General features: G+C 36.6%; 2 protein-coding genes and 1 pseudogene across 2 annotated transcripts; 2 read left to right on the forward strand and 1 right to left on the reverse strand.

Annotated features, from left to right (window-relative positions):
• Positions 1 to 1,192: 1,192 nt before the first annotated feature.
• Positions 1,193 to 2,235, forward strand: LOC140867274 (uncharacterized). Its single transcript, XM_073272351.1, has 4 exons — positions 1,193 to 1,463; positions 1,561 to 1,752; positions 1,834 to 2,068; positions 2,157 to 2,235. The coding sequence occupies exons 1-4, from the start codon at positions 1,193 to 1,195 to the stop codon at positions 2,233 to 2,235; spliced, it is 777 nt and encodes a 258-aa protein (XP_073128452.1).
• Positions 2,236 to 15,045: 12,810 nt separating this feature from the next.
• Positions 15,046 to 16,673, forward strand: LOC140867284 (cytochrome P450 83B1-like). Its single transcript, XM_073272360.1, has 2 exons — positions 15,046 to 15,924; positions 16,059 to 16,673. The coding sequence occupies exons 1-2, from the start codon at positions 15,046 to 15,048 to the stop codon at positions 16,671 to 16,673; spliced, it is 1,494 nt and encodes a 497-aa protein (XP_073128461.1).
• Positions 16,674 to 18,471: 1,798 nt separating this feature from the next.
• On the reverse strand, positions 18,472 to 19,948 carry LOC140867292 (cytochrome P450 83B1-like; annotated as a pseudogene).
• Positions 19,949 to 20,188: the final 240 nt, after the last annotated feature.

Raw genomic sequence — 20,188 nt, forward strand, 5'->3', positions numbered from 1 at the left:
TGAAGTTTCCGACTCTAGGAGGAGTAGGAGAAGCCATTGGTGGCCATCGTCTAGCCAGAGAGTGTCATGTGGTGACACTACGGGGTTAATCAGGAAATTGTAAAAGACAAGTTACTAGTGAGAAAAGAGCACCAAAACATGGTAAAATTTTACGTGAAAACGGAATGCACTTGGTGGATGAGGAAGCCAAGAGCAAAGAAAGAATAACAGCAACCGAAAATCTAAAGCATGTAGAAATCGTACCGAGTAATCCCAAGAAGACACTGAAAATCGGGACCGAATTACCTCCTGAATTGGAAGAGAAGTTGAAAAATTTTTTTGGTCGCAATTTGGACGTGTTTGCTTGGGGTGATGAGCATCTGCCAGGAATACCTCATGAATATGCGCTTCATCACCTCCGTGTTGATCCGAAAATGAGACCGGTGAAGCAAAAGAAAAGATAATTTGGTCCAGAGAAAAATCGGCATATAGCCGCTGAAGTGGAGAAACTCTTAGCAGCAAAGTACATCAGGCCAGTTTCATACCCAGATTGGCTTGCAAATGTGGTTTTAGTACCGAAGCCGGGAGGAAAGTGGCGTTTGTATATAGATTTCACTGATCTCAATAAAGCATGTCCCAAAGATCCATTTCCACTCCCTCGAATTGACTTGTTAGTCGATTCGACAGCAGGATGCGAGCTGCTCACTTTTCTTGATGCATATCAAGGATACAATCAGATCGGCCTAGCGCCAGAAGACCAGGAAAAAGCAAGTTTCATCACTGATCGAGGAATTTATTGTTATGATGTAATGCCGTTTGGGTTGAAAAATGCTGGAGCTACCTATCAACGTCTGGTAAATACCATGTTCGAACACTTGATCGGGCGTAACATGGAAGTTTATATAGATGACATGCTCGTCAAAAGTATTCAAGCATCTAATCACTTGGAAGATCTTGAGGAATGCTTCAGTATACTCAGAAAATACAGGATGAAACTTAATCCGGATAAATGCACTTTTGGTGTACGAGGAGGCAAATTTCTCGGTTATATGGTGTCAGAACGAGGAATAGAGGCCAACCCTGAAAAAATCAAAGCAATTTTAAACATGAATCCTCCGAAGAGTGTAAAAGGCACCAAGAGTTGACAGGACGTTTGGCCGCCCTCAACCGATTTATCTCAAGATCTGCAGACAAGGGTTTACCATTTTTCAAAATGTTGAGGAGTGGGAAAGGTTTTCAATGGACAGAAGAGTGTCAGCAAGCATTTGATGAGTTGAAAGTGCATCTGACCTCTCCGCCATTGTTGGTAAAACCAAACGAAGGTGACACCCTGTTGATTTATCTGGCAATATCTGCGGAGGTGGTAAGTGCAGTATTGGTCTCTGAAGTAGGACATGAGCACAAACCAGTTTATTATATCAGTCAAACTTTACACGGAGCAGAAATTAAGATATACAAAGATCGAGAAACTGGCACTGGCTTTGGTAACTGCAGCGAGAAAACTACGTCCTTACTTTCAATCTCATCCAATAATTGTACTCACCAATCATCCTCTCAAACAAATTATCTCGAGTCCTGAAGCATCAGGAAGAATGGTTAAGTGGGCTGTTGAACTAAGCCAATATGGAATTGAATATCGCACGCGTCCAGCGATTAAAACACAAATTTTGGCTGATTTTCTAGTAAAGATGACAGTAACTCAAGAAGAAAGCTCCACCCAGACATGGATGGTTTATGTCGACGGATCATCAACCTCTAAAGAAAGCGGTGCAGGTATAGTTGTGGAGAGCCCACAGGGAGATAAATTTTAATATGCCGTCAAATTTCTATTCCCTGCAACGAATAATGAGGCAGAATATGAAGCTTTCATCATGGGAATTAAATTGACCCTGTCGGTCAGAGCAAAAAGACTGACGATACACAGTGACTCCCAACTTATCATCAGTCAGGTTAATGGAAATTATGAAGCAAAGGAAGATAAAATGCTTGAATACCTCACTGAAGTGAATGAGCTTCTCTCGTGTTTAGACAGCTATGATATAAAGCAGATACCTAGAGGAGAAAATGAGTCAGCAGACCGCCTTGCCAAGTTAGCAAGCTCCTTGGCCAACATTGATAATAGGGAAATTACATTCCTAAATTATGGCAAGTGATGTTACAATCTTCTGTGCTGACAGCGAAGAACCTAGTTGGAAAGATGAAATAATCGACTATTTGAAGCAGGAAAAACTACCTGCTAACCAAGTCGAAGCTTGAAAACTTAGAGTGAAAGCTGCTCGGTTCACGATCATTGATGGAGAACTGTACAAAAGAGGATTCTCTTCACCTTACCTAAAGTGTCTAACGCCAGCTATGGGAAACTATGTGCTCCGTAAAATTCATGAAGAAATATGTGGAAATCACTTAGCTGGCATAGCTCTCGCGGGGAAAGCATTGCTCCAAGGGTACTTTTGGCCAACGATGAAGCAATACGCTATTGAGTTAGCGAAACATTTTCACGCATGTCAAGAGCATGCTAACTTCCATCACCAGCCGGCTACAATTTTACAGCCCCTAGAAAGTCCTCTACCTTTTGCTCAATAGAGAATGGATTTGATAGGTCCTTTTCCTCCTGCTACCGGATAAAAAAAATTTCTGATAGTTGCTGTGGATTATTTCACCAAATGGGTCGAAGCTGAACCATTGGCCAAAATATCCGAGAGAGATGTAATCAATTTCTTATGGAAGAATATAGGATGTAGATTTGGCGTTCCTCAAACCTTGGTTTCAGACAATGGAACTCAATTCTCTGGAGCGAAGATAAAAGACTGGTGCTAAGGACTCTCTATCAAGCAGTTCTTCACTTCTGTAGGGAATCCTCAAGAAAATGGGCAAACCGAGGTCACCAACCGGACCATTCTACAGCACCTCAAAACACGCCTAGGCAATGCCAAAGGAAAATGGGTGGATGAGTTGCCAAGTGTTCTATGGGCATATCGAACCACTCCACGCTCTTCAACTGGAGAATCTCCTTTCAACCTGGCCTACGGAGCGGAAGCTGTGGCTCCTGCCGAAATCGAAAAGCAATCATGGCGAGTGAAACAGTACACTTCATCTGAGAATGACCAAGCCCTCCGAATTTCATTGGACTTGGTGGATGAACTGAGAGATGAAGCTTCGACACGAGCCGAGAGATATTGAGCTTGTATGACTAAAGTATACAATGACAGAGTCAAACCAAGATCTTTTCAAGTAGGAGACCTGATCTTGAGAAAATCCGACATCTTGAAGTCTGTGGGTAAATTAGACCCAAAATGGGAAGGCCCGTACAAAGTAATTGAGATTGTGAAGATGGGAATATATCGCCTCCAACATTCAGATGGAAGAATACTTCCCAGACCTTGGAACGTGGCCAACCTGAAGAAGTTTTATGCATAAACTGCAACTCTCGCCAATAATAGGCTAAATCTACCTTTTTTGTTACTAGCATATTTTCTTTATGTTTTGATACTACAATTTTGTTATGTATTTTTCAACTAATATGATTATTTTGTTATACAAGCAAATCACTTTGTCGAAAGCTTATCATATCTCCTCTCCTATACTAACGCTTACTTACGATGTAAACGTCATAGACCCTAGCAATCATAAAAAAAAATTTCAACAATAAGAGGCTTGGCCAACCCCATGGGACATTTGAAATTATGACGCTGTAAGAGGTCAAGACGAAATAATAATATTACAAGTCCCGGGATACCTCACCACGTACTAAGTGGGTTTAGGACTTTCCCATGAGACAAAATCTTGGGAGACTGATCCCCTCCCAAGTAATCCAATATGAAAGTAATAGTATTTTATTCATCAAACAAGTATGCAATAGCAAATTCAAAATGCAAAAGAGATATGATAATCGACAAAATTGAATATATATATATAAAGGAATTATTGTTTTTCTTTTGCTCCTCCCCCAACTACTTACTTACTCAAAAAGAACAGACAAAGTCTATGACTTTGACTTTGTTACAAAAAAATTTTTGCCCAAGAGTGGCAAGAAATAATAAAGCTAAACTGCTCCACGGCTCCAAAGAGTAGACTCCATATAGCTTCGACACACACCGTCATTATTGATTGTATAAGCTAAAAATTCGAACGCAAAGCTTCGATCATCTCCTCATCACCCAGTCCTCCCAATAAATTCCCTAAGGGAGGATCCGAGTCATCCTCAACTCTTGCAGTTCTAGGCTCCGGAATTTTAGGGTGAATCATCATAATAATTTCCTCCGGAACTAGTTTAGTATCCCGTAGTTCTTGGCGACAATCCACGACAACTTCATCATAAATAACAATCGCCTGCTGAATCACTTCATCTCTAAAAGCTGTGGATTCTCGATAGCCTTCAATTGTTTTTTCTCCGGTGCTTCGCAAGAGATTCTTGCCTATTGACGAACTGAGAAAAATCTCACCGGTCTCCGATTCACGGGAATATTTCCCTCTAAGTTCCTCCATCTCCTTGCACAATGCATCATACTTTTTGGATTTTTCTTCAAGCTCCTTTTGCGACTTGAGAAAATCATCTTGAGCTTTAGTGTTTTCCTCGCCAAGTCTTTTGCACTCACCCCTTAAGGACGTCAGCTTGTCATCAAATTTTTTCCCGGAATTTCGAGACTTCTATTCTCGAAATTGAAAAGTGTGAGCAAGCGATAAAATCTGTAAATACCCATAGATAAAAAAAATTATTTATTATGACAAAATCATAATAAATAACAAGCAAGTAATAATATACCTGAAAGGCGGACGAAGCAAGAGACCGAGTCAACACTTCGGTAGGTTGTGGTAGTAGATGCAACCTATCATGATCTCCAATCAGGTCCGCTCCCGTTCACCAACCAATTTCTGAATCTTTCAAATCCCAAAAAGATCCAGCATTATTTTTATGGTTCACCCCTTCCACGAATAAGTGACGACCCTCGAGAGCTTCCAGATCAATTACTCGTTCGTCGTCATGTTTTTTCTTTGGGTCTCTTGAATTTTCAACCTTTTTACTGCGTGTATCAATGTCAGGTGAAGTTGCAACATATTTTCTTGTGCCACCAGTTTTTCTATCATGCACATCGGATCTTTTGGATGGTGGGCCAGAACGATGAGCATGATTTGATGGCCCGGGAGATTTCCTCCTCCGAGGAAGCTCTTGAGAACAAACGATAGCTCGCTCCTTTGTTGAGTCTTTTCTTAGCTGTTTCGATGTTTTCCTCTCATTTTTCTCTATGCATGCCCGGACCTCCGCCAAACTTATTTTTCCCCCTATAAAAAAATAACAAGGAGGATAATACATAAATAAATACAAGAAGTTCATAAATTACACCGAGCAAGGTACAGTAGATTAAAAATTAAATACAATAGCATGCAAGAGAATGAAAAAGCAAATACCGGCAGGAAGCAAAGTTTTTGGATCAACCAACTGCTTGAAAAGACCTAAGGAACGACATTCGAGTTGCAACTCACGATGAGTTTTGCTAAAAAATAATTCTCCGGTGGCCCGGACTCCATACTATGGGAACCTCCCAACCATAATCCCAGACATAAACAAACTTTTTCTCCAATCGCTTTTTGGAGATGGACAACGAGATAAAAACTTACAATCTCCGCGAGGTAGAAAATAAGTATAGGAACCCGGCATGGAACGACGCACCGAGAAGAGCGCATAAAATAAGTCTATAGTTGGGGACATTTTAATTTCGCTCACTCTACATAGGAAGCACGTAAAAAGAAGAATCGCACTTGGTGTTAATTGACTTAAACTCACCCCAAGACTATCTACAATTTCTATCAAAAGGGCATGAGGAGGAAGCGAAAAATCAAAATTAAAGTACTCCAGATATACGGTGAAATAACCCGGCGGCGGTTCATGACATGTATCTCCAATTTTGGGAATTTTAAAAATATTTTTAGCGGATAAGTCAAATTTTTGGCATGGAGTTAGAATATCAAACTCGTCCAAAACACGCTCTCTCACTCCTCCTGAAGACTCTTGGGAATTCCTATTATCGCAATAATTCAAACAACTCATAGGGGATAAACACTCGTCAATTTCACAATTATTGCCGGACTCCGCTGGCGAGGAGTGATAAGTATCTAGGTTCATTACCAATACCAACAGTGCCTTACCCCGCGAATGACACCCTGCAATGATTTTTTTTTTTAACATAATAAACATATAAAAAACAAATTTTACCAAAAAATAATAACACATAAATTAATTAAAAATAATAAAGCAAATAATAGCATCAAATATATGGTAATTGATTATATATGTTTATTAATATGATTCGTGTATATATCTGTATATATGCGTCTGTCCCTGTTTCCCGGGGTTATCATCGTCAACTTCATCCACAACCACCGGCCACTTTCTCCGACCAGCCTTCATCGACCGACCTCTGCGCACCCACCACCATCTCCAACAGCCACCCTAGCCCCGTCGAGTCCAGATTTGGACAGCTTATACGCTAATCCATGGCTGGAACATCGACGGGAGTTCTTCATCGGAACATCACCTGCCAACGCGCCCTCGCAAGTTCCCTTCCTTTCGAGTCCAGATTTGGGCATATCCATGATCAGTGGATGAGATCCCATGGCTGGCACTCGACTCCTTGGCATTACCACGCCTTTGCCGATTCGGGTCCTTCTGCAATCACATCCAAATTTGGGCACGTTCGCGTCGCCGGAACGCAACTCCATGGCTGGATTGTGCAGAACCCCGCGTTCGTCGCCGTACCTTGCCACTTCATCGTCGAACGCCGCTGCTGGTTCGGCCATGGATGGGGGAGCCGAGGACAACCCATGGAGTGGGAGGAAGGATAAAAACGCATATACACCCCATATACACTTACATACGACATACAGTATAGATACATAGACGGTCACGCGAGGGGAAGAGAATAAAACAACGTGAGAGAGAAGAAATAATTCTTCCATATATCAATTCTTAAATCGTGTGATAGTAATTGCTACCTGCCATATTGATTGCCTTTTCCCTTTGATTATTTTTAATGGACCGTGATGGAACGAGTTCTGCAAATACAAATAAAAAAAAAAATTTGGGTTAGCACGTTGTGGTAAACATACTTTGGTGTTGAATTTATAATAGCCGTAGCTGATAGAGTTATACTGGGTTTCTACAGCTAATATTCTGGCAGGACTTTAATAATACGATTGTTATTCTACCAGGTCGATCCCCGTAATTTTCGCAGTGGCAAACAATATTCGTTCTCGACAACTAAATTTCTGGAAATATTCCGGTAAAAATTCTACTCTCGGACCTCTCCACACACGCGACGCCCGAGAGTGGGGGGCCTATGATAGGTTACACCTAAAAATTCAACTGGACCTGAGCCCAATCATGAAGGTCCACTCTAAATATTTTTTAGGCCCAAGCTTATTTAAATAGTATATATATTTAATTCAAGCAGACCCTGAATTCTACAAAGGCCCATAAGAGGCTCAAGCCCATGAAACTCTCCGAATATCTATAAATAGCTCAAGTCACCTCATTATTAAGATACACACTTTCTTAAGCACTATATCGCTCTACTCTCGATTATTATTCCTTGAGTAATCGCTGACTTGAGCATCGGAGCGCCTTTGCCGGGAACCCTCACGGCTCCTCTGAATTTATTTTGTGACGTAGAAACAACCCACTGAAGATCTTCCAAGGGAACGTACAAGGACTTATTCATACTCCGAACTTTGCGGAAGCAACGTGTCGAGTACAAGTGATTTTTGGCTACATCATATATTTAATTAATCTCATTGTAATCTACGTACTTACATCATTAATTATTTAAAATTTAATATTTTAATTAAAATATTATTTTCAAAAAACATAATAATGCAAGGCGCGCATATGACGAGTAGCTAGAAATTAATAATGCATACAGATTAATTATAATATTTTACATATTGTACACTTATAAATGAAAAATAAACAAACAAACTAATTATAAGCAATATTGAATTACTCGGCATTTATTCTGTTGACATGCTATAAGGATTGTCGCATCTTGTTGTAAAAGTAATTAATCCTATTGTGAAAATACTAGAGCCATGCATGCATGCATATATATGTTTATATGATTCACATGAATAGATGTTAGGTCTTTATTGTTGTGTAAATAATCTTTATCTAAAATATAATCTACAAATATATAGAAGGGTTCGTGACTTAAATTTTTTTAATTAAATGTTGGGGAAAGGGGAACGTTGGGGCTTTGTTTATGCTAGCACATGAACACTGCTCATGTGCTAGATCTAATGGTTCATATTTTTTTCATTTGAGATGATATCATTTAAAATAATATCATATCAAATGCTAAAAATAATGTACCGTTGAATTTCATTTGGACACTACCCCAATGGGGTAGCATAGACAAGACCGAACGTTAGACCTGCATGATTTTGGTACTTAATTATAATACGCGCCCAATCAAAGAAAAAAAATAGATATAAAATGGATTGCCTGCACCTCCACTAAGGTTCTTAGGTGTTCACGGTTTGGATAACCACTCGAACCGAATTGAAACCAGAAATTCGGTTTGAACCATTTTTTATTTTCGGTTCGATTCCGTTTTTTTCCGCGGTTAACCGAATCGAACCGAAAAACCGATTTTTTTATTTGAATTTCTTTATTAATCAACTACGTATTATTTGGAATGGATTAATGTTGCATTATACACGTGTATTTGCAATTTTGCATTATATTATATTATTTTTTTATAAATTCATAAATTATATTATATTACTTTTTACCAGGGTTTCAAATTCAGTGTCATTTAACTTTTCAAAAAAAAAAAAAGCTTAGTAATTAATCATTATTAATTCGGACATATCTAAAAGTCGAATTACATGGTCTATTCGGCGAGGTCACTGGCTTGCACTCTTTTCAACAATTATTTGGAAAATATGGCACGTGTGAATCGAAATAATTTTTCTTTTTGAGAATTGAATTTTCTCTTGGAATCTTTGAATAATCCACACCGTTTATATATTATGTCAAAAAAGCTTATTCTAAAGTAATTAATTCAGCAAGCATAAATAAAACTCAAATAGATTGGGAAAATAATACTTTTTTTGAAGGCGTAAAAATAATATTTTTGGTATACAAATTTTTTATTATGTTTTTCATATTAATAACTTTTAGTTTACAATTATTTCGGTCCAATTGTTAATATGACATCAAATCAATAATTTTTATGACATATAAATGATTCTATCTAGATAGAGCAACATCATAGATCCCATTGAAGATTGATTGCATTTGTGTATACTGTATTAAAGGCTATTGGTATTATTAACTTTAAAAAAAATGGTACCGTCGAAAAAAAACTTTCAAAAAAAAGGTTAATAATAATAATAATATAGATAATAATAATAATAATAATAATAATAATAATGATGATAATAACATTGAAAATCCCGTACGAATTATAGCTTCTCGAGTAAAATTCTCTCACCTAAAAAAGAATTCTAAATCTATGTTTCAGCTCGATTAGAACAGTGGATCGAACCCCCAAATCTCATATTTGCAAGGGATCGGAGGGATACCATCGACGATTATTTTTATAATAATTATGGTTTTGTTTGAACATGTACTTATAACATATTTTTTTAAAAAATATTTTTTTTTAAGTTTTTCAATAAGATGTTATAAAATTTGTTTTGAAAATAAATATGCAGTTTGAACAACTATTTTTTAAAAATATTTTTACGATTAAAAAATCATATGTTTTGATTGTCATCACTAGCTACCTTCAATTATAAAAATATCAAAAAAAATATCTTATTTTTTCTTTAAAAAATATACTTGGAGAACATTTATAAAAAATATTTTTCAAAACAAATTATAAAAAACTTGTACAAACACATGTTTGAAGTTTTCTTCAATTATAAAATACTAAAAATATTTTTAAAATACATGCCAAATTATTATTATATATTGTTGTGTTGTCATGTTCGTCGTATCATCATCATAATTATAATCAAAATTACTATTATTAAATTAAATCCCCGATTGGTGAAACTTTAGTTAAATTTTCAATTATGTCATCATTTTATTTGTGAATTTTTTTTCCTTCCTAAAATAAATTTTGGGAAAAATTGCTTTTTTGGTCTTGTATATTTGACACTTTGCGATTTCAGTCCTTCATATTTTCAGATTTCAGTTTTCGTCCGCTATCTTTATTTTTTTTTTGCAATTTTAGTCTATTTTCTGACGTGGCGCTGACGTGAAACCAATTCAGTGCTGATGTGGAGCTGACGTGTACAATGCCACGTAAGCATTTTCGAGTAAAAAGGACCGAAATTGTCAAAAATCGGAACATGCAGGATTAAAATTGAAATATAAAAATATAAAAGACCATAATCGCAAAGTGACTAATATACATGATAAAATTTGCAGTTTTTCCTAAATTTTGTTTTAAATCTTTTAATTCTGTCATTCAATAAATATTTTATATATTTTAATCCTATTATTAAAGAGATAATATAACAAATAATATTTAGAAATGATATTTTAAATAATTAAATATCTTTTAGATTTATATAATTTATATATATATAGAAATGATGTTTATTTTCACACACATTCATGTGCTCGTATATATATATATATATATATATATATATATATATATATATATATATATATATAATATATATATATATATATATATATATATATATATATATATATATATAAATAAGTTGCTCAAGTGCTAGAACATAAAAAAGATGGAAATATATTTTAGATACTTACCCTTTCAAGAAATACCATAAATACCAAAAGTAAATTAAAATAAAACTAAATAAAGCCCAAATTGTGGTACATATAAAAGTGGGAAAGATATTGATGATGTCGATTTTTTACCTCGGGTTCGGTCTGGTAGAATGGATCCTCCAACTTTTTTATAAAACAGGTCGGGTCGAGCACCACCAAAATCTGCACATGCAACAGCTAGGTCAAGGGGCGCCTAAGGTGTTTTCGGCATGACCCCTCCGATGCCTAAGTCAGTGGCTTGAAGGCAGAGGGTATGATTAATGCGAAAACTGAGATATATGAGTGCGTGAATGTAAAAGTGAGAGTGAATGTGTGATAAAAGTGAGAGTGAATGTGTGATGAATAATAAATATTAAGTAATAAATGAACACAACCATAACAACACCTGTATTTATAGGGAAAAATAGAGTAAGTTATCTAGTCGAATTATAACATGTCATGTATTAGAACTCTTCATCCATTGGATCCTTCTTAAGTTTATCTCTATCTTGTGAATATTTGAAAAGATCCAAGCTTATCTCATATATATCAGAGTCCTACTTGAACTAAAAAAAAGATACATGCGGCCCATTAAAAACAACCCAGGTCGGCCCATAACGACCAGCCTTGATCAAAGTCCAACATAGCCCAAAATGGGCTGGACCTTGACATGTTGGGCCATATCGGGTAGACCCATTATAAACTAGCTCGAGTTGAAATATTTTCTCGGGGTAACAATAGTACCTCTCTAACTGGTCTAAAAGAAGAATGAGTTTAGACCAAGAATGTAGACCGACCCTGAACTACCTGTGCCTCCTTTGGACGGCCCAGATTTGAATCCGCGTGATGTGTTTTCAACGAACGATCTAGATGAAGGTCTGATTAGAACCGAGCTCGAATAAAGAGCAATAGACGACAACCTGATGAAACCGAGCTCAAATAAAGAGCTGTAGATAACAATTGATGTTGCCGAGCGGATCAGATTTTAAGATAACCACGAGTTGCGTGGGATTACATGATGTCAAGCTTGGTCGGGCTTTGGAGAATTCCACTGACGTGGATTTATGATACCACTGATGTGGACTTTTTGATGCCACTGATGTGGGCTTTTGATGCCACTGATGTGGGCCACTGAAGTGGACTTTAAGTGCCAGACCTGCCTGGGCTTTGTATACCACTGATGTGGGCCACTGACGCGGGCTTTGAGTGCCAGACCTGTCTGGGCTTTGTATACCACTGATGTGGGCCACTGAAGTGGGCTTTGAGTGCCAGACTTGCCTGGGCTTTGTATACCACTGATGTGGGGCACTGACGTGGGCTTTGAATGCCAGACCTGTCTGGGCTTTGTATACCACTGATGTGGGCCACTGACGTGGACTTTGAGTGCCAGACCTGCCCGAGCTTTGTATACCACTGACGTGGACTTTGAGTGCCAGACCTGCCTGGGCTTTGTATACCACTGATGTGGGCCACTGACGTGGGCTTTGAGTGCCAGACCTGCCTGGGCTTTGTATACCACTGATGTGAGCCACTGACGTGGGCTTTGAGTGTCAGACCTGCCTGGGCTTTGTATACCACTGATGTGGGCCACTGACGTGGGCTTTGAGTGTCAGACCTGCCTGGGCTTTATAAAGTGTTGAACCGTAAATTGGGCCTTATTGCTAGATTGAATGCCCGATATTATGATATAATTGGGCCTTACTGTGAGATTGCATGCCCGATATAATATAATTGAGCTTTACTGCGAGATTGCATGCCCGATATAATAAAATTGGGCCTTACTGCAAGATTGCATGTCCGATGACGTAAAATAACCCAAACAAAAATACAAGGGAAGAGAAGTCCAACAAATTTGATCACAAGAAAACAAACATGTAATTTTGATAGTAGAAGACGCCTCAGAATATTATTAATAATGATAATAAATAAAAATTTAATAATTTAATTCAAACATAAAGATGATTGAAATACTTATCTCGTTCATGCGTTATCGATGACATGACTTTGGATGTATAGCAAGATAATATCTTATATACTTTGATCAAAGGACCGACTTGATGTATCAACCGAAAATCAATCTCAACCATCCAGAATGTGCTTCAAGATGTTTTGAACTCATGATAAAAATTTCAAATAATTTCAACGGTTAGATTTTTCAGAATGACTTTTTCAAGAACACTGCTCAGAAACTATGCAAGCAGATTATGTTGCAGCTTGGCGGTTTGAGCCACCTTTACCCAAGTTCCAAAATTCTGATCATGATCTTCACCGTTCATATTCTATAAAACATATTATTGAATATTTCTGCAAAATTTTAACTCGATCCGACGGTTCAATTAATTTAAATGATTTTTGCAAAGTTTTGATGCGCAAGCCATGCGAAAATATACAGAAACTGTGCGAGTGAGCAGCTGCTGTTAGGATATCAAAATCCCATTTTACAGGAATCCATTCACAATCTCCACCATTCCGATCCTAGAAAACATATTAATAAATATTTTTGCAAAATTTGAATCCGATCCGACGGTTCAATTAATTCTTATGATTTTTTCAAGTTTCTGATGTGTAAGCCATGCGAAAAACACATAGAAGCTGTGCGAGCGAGCAACGTCTGTTCGGCGGTCCAGATCTGATTCTACAGGACACCAATCACAATCTCCACCATTCATATCCTAGAAAACATTTTAATAAATATTCATACAAAATTTGAACCCGATCCGACGGTTCAATTAATTAAAATGATTTTTGAAAGTTTGTGATGTGCAAGGCATGTGAGAATCCAAAATTTGTTTCTTCTCTTGTACTCATCATCTCAACCCTTTGTTTTCAAATTCCCACAGACGGCGCCAATTGATGATGTCGATTTTTTACCTCGGGTTTGGTCTGGTAGAATGGATCCTCCAACTTCTTTATAAAACAGGTCGGGTCGGGCACCACCAAAATCTGCACACGCAACAGCTAGGTCAAGGGGCGCCGAAGGTATTTTCGGCGTGACCCCTCCGATGCCTAAGTCAGTGGCTTGAAGACAGAGGGTATGATTAATGCGAAAACTGAGATATATGAGTACTTGAATGTAAAAGTGAGAGTGAATGTGTGATGAATAATGAATAGTAAGTAATGAATGAACACAACCATAACAACACCTGTATTTATAGGAAAAAATAGAGTAAGTTACCTAGTCGAATTATAACATGTCATGTATTAGAACTCTTCATCCATTGGATCCTTCTTAAGTTTATCTCTATCTTGTGAATATTTGAAAAGATCCAAACTTATCTCATATATATCAGAGTCCTACTTGAACTAAAAAAAATATACATGCGGCCCATTAGAAACAGCCCAGGTCGGCCCATAATGACCAGCCTTGATCAAAGTCCAACATAGCCCAAATTGGGCTGGACCTTGATATGTTGGGCTATATCGGGTAAACCCATTATAAACTGGTTCGGATTGAAATATTTTCTCCGGTAACAGATATTATTCGACGTGTCAACCAAAAAGTCTCCTTTTGATTTCAGGAGTGTGACATTAAATCAAGGCAGTGGCCCATATGTATTTATACGAACTCAATATATGTCGCACAATTTAGAAACGTGAGAATAATTTGAGATAGATTGAAGTGCTAAAAATCATTCAAACCTTATCAGACGACTAAATGGATATTTTTACCATTTGGGGTCGTTGGGCTCCAAATTTAACACACTGTTAGTAAAAGAAAGGTGAAAAAAAGGCTTCAAACTTTAATATCTCTCATCCAATTTTAAAAGAAATAGGTTTAGTTTATCCTCTAGTTAGAGTAATTACTATATGTACAAATGAGATTACAAATTTGATTACAAAGTATAATTGAAATTACAAAATTATTCTTACATTTTATTTATAAAAAATCTTTCAAAAATATATTTGAAATAATTTTGTAATTATAAACCCAATTTATATCCCAATTTGTAATTCAATTTGTATATGTAACATGATCCGTCCCAACATTTGTAATATAAGTTATTCATATTTTAATGAAAGTTAACATATATTGACGATCCATTAATGAATAAAATTTCATCGCATCATAGAGGAAAATATTCAAGATATATCATAGTATGAAAACAAAGAAATGAAAACCAATTATATCCACACAATAAAGTCTATTTCGCGGACTATAATATTAATAAAAATCAAAACCCCGTCATTATAAATAGCAAAGAACGTAGAAATAAAATACCTCCACATATCTAAATTGAAAAATAATCTCCTTCAGAAACTTCAACATGGTTAATACCATGTCTATTCTTCTCCTAGCGCTGGCTTTCTCTATCATTTTCCTATTCAATCTCTTCAAACCAAAAAATTCCAAGAAAACTGGTCGCCTTCCACCGGGTCCGAAAGGGCTCCCGATCATCGGGAACCTTAATGAATTCGATCCCATTCACCCCCACCTCTACCTCTATGGACTTGCCAAAAAGTATGGCCCTCTCATGTGGATGAAGTTCGGTTGTCGGCCCGCGATTGTGATTTCTTCTGCAAGAGTAGCCAAACTAGCCTTGAAGAACAATGATTTAGCTTTGGCGGGCAGACCGGGACTTATTGGCTTCTATAAGTATTCTTACAATGGCAAGGATATTGCTTTCTCTGAGTATAATGAAACTTGGAGGGAAATGAGGAAACTGAGCCTAATCCATCTGTTCAGTATGAAACAGGTGGTCTCGTTTAGTCCCATTCGAAGAGAAGAAGTTTCTCGCATGATCAAAGATATGATCAAGAAATCTTATTCGTCTGAGCTTATCAACCTGAGCCAGGCTGCGTTCTTCTTGACTAATAGGATCATTTGCCAAGCTGGATTGGGGAAAAAGTACGATGAAATGGATAACAGAAAGTTCGATGAGATCTTTAAAGAAACTCAAGAACTATGTGTAGTCTTCTTCTTTGGTGATTATTTCCCTTCATTGGGTTGGATCGATAAATTAACCGGGTTGAAGTCTAGACTCGAGAAGAACTTTAGGGATTTGGATAATCTTTATCAAAAACTTATAGATGATCATCTCAACCCCAATCGGCCTGAATCAATGAATGGAGACATTCTTGATTTGATGCTCAAGTTGAAACAAGAACAAGCCTCTTCAGTTCCGATTGAATGGGACAATATCAAGGGAATTCTCATGGTATATATGACTTCCTATTTAATTTCTTACTATCCGTTGATTTATTTTCTATAATTTCATCTCATATATAGTTTATGCTAGCTAGAAATAATTGTGTATATCAAACTTTTTTTTTTTTTTGTTAATTATCATAGAACGTATTCGTCGCTGGAACGGAAACAAGCGCAGCTTTGATAGTTTGGGCTATGACGGCTCTCATCAAACATCCCCAAACGATGAAGAAAGCACAAGAAGAGATCCGGAACATGGTAGGAAACAAAGGCAGCGTAGACCAAGATGATATCGAAAATCTTCCTTATCTGAAAGCAATCCTCAAAGAAACACTGAGATTGTTTCCTCCAACTCCGCTCTCAGTTCCAAGAGAAACTATACAAAATTGCACTATAGATGGGTACGACATCCCAGAAAAAACCATGGTTTACGTGAACGTTCACGCGATCGGTTTAGATCCCGAATACTGGGAAAACCCGACCGAATTTATGCCCGAACGATTTTTGAACAGTAGCATCGACTACAAGGGGCATGATTTCGGGTTGCTCCCGTTCGGAACGGGTAGAGGAGGATGCCCTGGAATGAATATAGCGATCGCGAGTGTGGAGCTTGGACTTGCCAATCTTCTCTATTCTTTCGAATGGGAGCTGCCCCGTGGAATGAAGAAAGAAGATATTGACATGGAAGTGGCGCCTGGAGTTACAAGTCACAAGAAGAATGAGCTTTGCCTTGTGGCCAAATGCTATGAACATATATAATTAGTAAGATGGACTTGATTATATTTTTATGTATTGCTGTAGTTTTCGTTATGATTATAATATAATATATGAAGTTTTGTAATATATAAAATACCATGAACCTCCGTACCAAATCAGCAGAATAAGTACTGAGTAGAGACAATAAAATCGCAATAAATATGTATTCTAATTGCTAAGTTTTGTCATGAACTTTTCCTCTAGCTCTATTCCTTACTCTAATTGATGCAGAAAAAAGTACATAGGTAACTATATAAATTCAGCTAAACGCTAACGCCGCCATTTAATAATTTAATTTTTATATATTTGACAACATGAGAATAAAAGATACGACTATTGCTTACCGATTCAACAAAATGCATTTATGGTAACTTTATTAAATGAAAAGAGATATTTTCGTCCATTTAATAATTTAATTTAGTAAAATGTTATTTTAAACCGTTGGTATATAAGATGAAAATATGACTTGATTTTTAAGTGAAAAGGGTGGGTCCCCATACGTGAGTATCCGATGAGGACAATTCAGCAGGAGAATTCACGATTCGGATAACCGCCCGAATCGAATCGAAACCAAAAATTTGTCTTGAACCAAAAATCAAACCGTTAATTCGGTTTTCGATTTTCGGCTCGGTTCGGCTAGGTTCAGTTTTTTCCCGCAGTTAACTGCGCCAAACCGAAAAACCAATACATATATTTTTTGTATTTGAATTTATTTATTAATTAATATTTAGAATGGATCACTATTGCATTATACATATATTTGCATTATATATTATATTTTTTTATAAATTCATAAATTATTATTATTAAAATTTATAACGTTAACAATTTCTTTGTTTCCAGTACAATTATTTTTAATATATTTTTTGAAGCAGAAAATCACAAATATTAATTGATTGAATCAATTGTTAAATTTTCCCAAAAAATTATTCATTAACATAATAACTCAAAATATTTATTTTTTAAAAAAAACTTAAATTTTTTTTTAAAAAAACTAGTTAACCGAAAAACCGAACCGCACCGCTCCTAATATATTCTTAATTATTAATTAATGTCGATGTTAATTTCAATTAAAGAGGGATATCTGTTCTTTGGGGTGAAAAGGGTATGGTGTTTTTTGCTTTGGATAGAGGGCTACATGGCATGCGCACTACTCCAGTTCAATTAGCTAATGCGGATTTTAATTTGGAAATTGATGAGGTAGTGTTTCCAACATCTAATAATAAATGATTATGTATTTTTTTTTAACAAATTTATCAAAAAAAAAATTTATAATAACTTATTTTTATAAGTTGCAAAGACTACAATAGTAAATGTAAAGATTCTTTTCCTTACTTGATTGTTGATGTTGAGTGATTGATGTTGCACTCAATCTAATTCGTCAACTATATATGCACACATAAGTCAGAATGTGCCTATGAAGGTTAAGTTCTACCAAAAATTGTCTAATTATGTAGCTCATTTTCTTTCAACTCAAGGCCATTCGAGGGCGAAATAGTATTTTCTCTGATTTTTCCCTCTAATTAAGTTTAGGTCCTTTTTTATAAAGAATGATAAGTTTAAGCGTTATGATAATGTCTTTTTATTAAAAACAAAATACCCATCCAATATTTTTTTTTTCCAAATTATATGGTAAATATTTGATACATATTTATTGCGATTTTATTGTCTCTACTCATGAGTACTTATTCTGCTGATTTGGTAAAAGGTTCATGGTATTTTATTACAAGATTTCATATATTATAATCATGAATGAAAACTACAGCAATACATAAAAATATAATCAAGTCCATCTTACTAATTATATATGTTCATAGCATTTGGCCACAAGGCAAAGCTCATTCTTCTTGTGACTTGTAACTCCAGGCGCCACTTCCATGTCAATATCTTCTTTCTTCATTCCACGGGGCAGCTCCCAGTCGAAAGAATAGAGAAGATTGGCAAGTCCAAGCTCCACACTCGCGATACCCAGATTCATTCCTGGGCATCCTCTTCTACCCGTTCCGAACGGGAGCAACCCGAAATCATGACCCTTGTAGTCGATGCTACTGTTCAAAAATCGTTCGGGCATAAATTCGGTCGGGTTTTCCCAATATTCGGGATCTAAACCGATCGCATGAACGTTCACGTATAAGGTATACCATGGTTTTTGCTGGGATGTCGTACCCATCTATAGTGCAATTTTGTATAGTTTCTCTTGGAACTGAGAGCGGAGTTGGAGGAAACAATCTCAATGTTTCTTTGATGATTACTTTCAGATAAGGAAGATTTTGGATATCATCTTCATCTACGCTGCCTTTGTTTCCTAACATGTTCCGGATCTCTTCTTGTGCTTTCTTCATCATTTGGGGTTGCTTGATGAGAGCCGCCATAGCCCAAACTATCAAAGCTGCGGTTGTTTCCGTTCCAGCGATGAATACGTTCTATATATGATAAAAGTTTGATATATATACATTAATTATTTCTAGCTAGCATGAGATGAAATTATATATAGAAAATAAATCAACGGGTAGTAAGAAATTAAATAGGAAGTCATATATACCATGAGAATTCCCTTGATATTGTCCCATTCAATCGGAACTGCAGAGGCTTGTTCTTGTTTCAACTTGAGCATCAAATCAAGAATGTCTCCATTCATTGATTCAGGCCGATTGGGGTTGAGATGATCATCTATAAGTTCTTGATAAAGATTATCCAAATCCCTAAAGTTATTCTCGAGTCTAGACCTCAACCCGGTTAATTTATCGATCCAACCCAATGAAGGGAAATAATCACCAAAGAAGAAAACTACACATAGTTCTTGAGTTTCTTTCAAGATCTCATCGAATAGGACTAAATGAGACCACCTGTTTAATACTGAACAGATGGATCATGCTCAGTTTCCTCATTTCCCTCCAAGTTTCATTATACTCAGAGAAAGTAATGTCATTGCCATTGTAAGAAAACTTATAGAAGCCAATAAGTCCCGGTCTGCCCGCCAAAGCTAGATCATTGTTCTTCAAGGCTAGTTTGGCTACTCTTGCAGAAGAAATCACAATCGCGGGCCGACAACCGAATTTCATCCACATGAGGGGGCCATACTTTTTGGCAAGTCCGTAGAGGTAGAGGTGGGGGTGCAGGGAATCGAATTCGTGAAGGTTCCCGATGATCGGGAGCCCTTTCGGACCCGGTGGAAGGCGATTAGTTTTCTTGGAATTTTTTGGTTTGAAGAGATTGAATAGGAAAATGATAGAGAAAGCCAGCGCTAGGAGAAGAATATTAGACATGGAATTAACCATGTTAATTAAAGTGCTGAAGTAGATTGTTTTTCAATATAGATTTGTGGAGGTGGATTATATTGTATTTTTACTTTCTTTGCTATTTATAATGGCGGAGGTTTGATTTTTATTAATTATATATAGTCCCCGGAATAGACTTTATTGCTGTTGAAAATATATTATTTTATTATTGTTGAATATTGAATGTTGAATATTGAGTTGTAAAATGTGGAAAATTAGTGTGTGATGATGTAGATGATG

Source organism: Henckelia pumila, chromosome 1 (assembly GCF_033568475.1).
Source record: "Henckelia pumila isolate YLH828 chromosome 1, ASM3356847v2, whole genome shotgun sequence".
Classification (NCBI taxonomy): Eukaryota; Viridiplantae; Streptophyta; class Magnoliopsida; order Lamiales; family Gesneriaceae; genus Henckelia; species Henckelia pumila.

Excerpts from the sequence above, each read along its gene's own strand:
- LOC140867274 (XM_073272351.1), top strand. The coding sequence starts at position 1,193 with ATGTTGAGGAGTGGGAAAGGTTTTCAATGGACAGAAGAGTGTCAGCAA. Across the intron at positions 1,464-1,560 it reads AGAAACTGGCACTGGCTTTG|CATCAGGAAGAATGGTTAAG; the intron begins GTAACTGCAGCG and ends CGAGTCCTGAAG. Across the intron at positions 1,753-1,833 it reads CTCTAAAGAAAGCGGTGCAG|AATATGAAGCTTTCATCATG; the intron begins GTATAGTTGTGG and ends ATAATGAGGCAG.
- LOC140867284 (XM_073272360.1), top strand. The coding sequence starts at position 15,046 with ATGTCTATTCTTCTCCTAGCGCTGGCTTTCTCTATCATTTTCCTATTC. Across the intron at positions 15,925-16,058 it reads ATATCAAGGGAATTCTCATG|AACGTATTCGTCGCTGGAAC; the intron begins GTATATATGACT and ends TAATTATCATAG.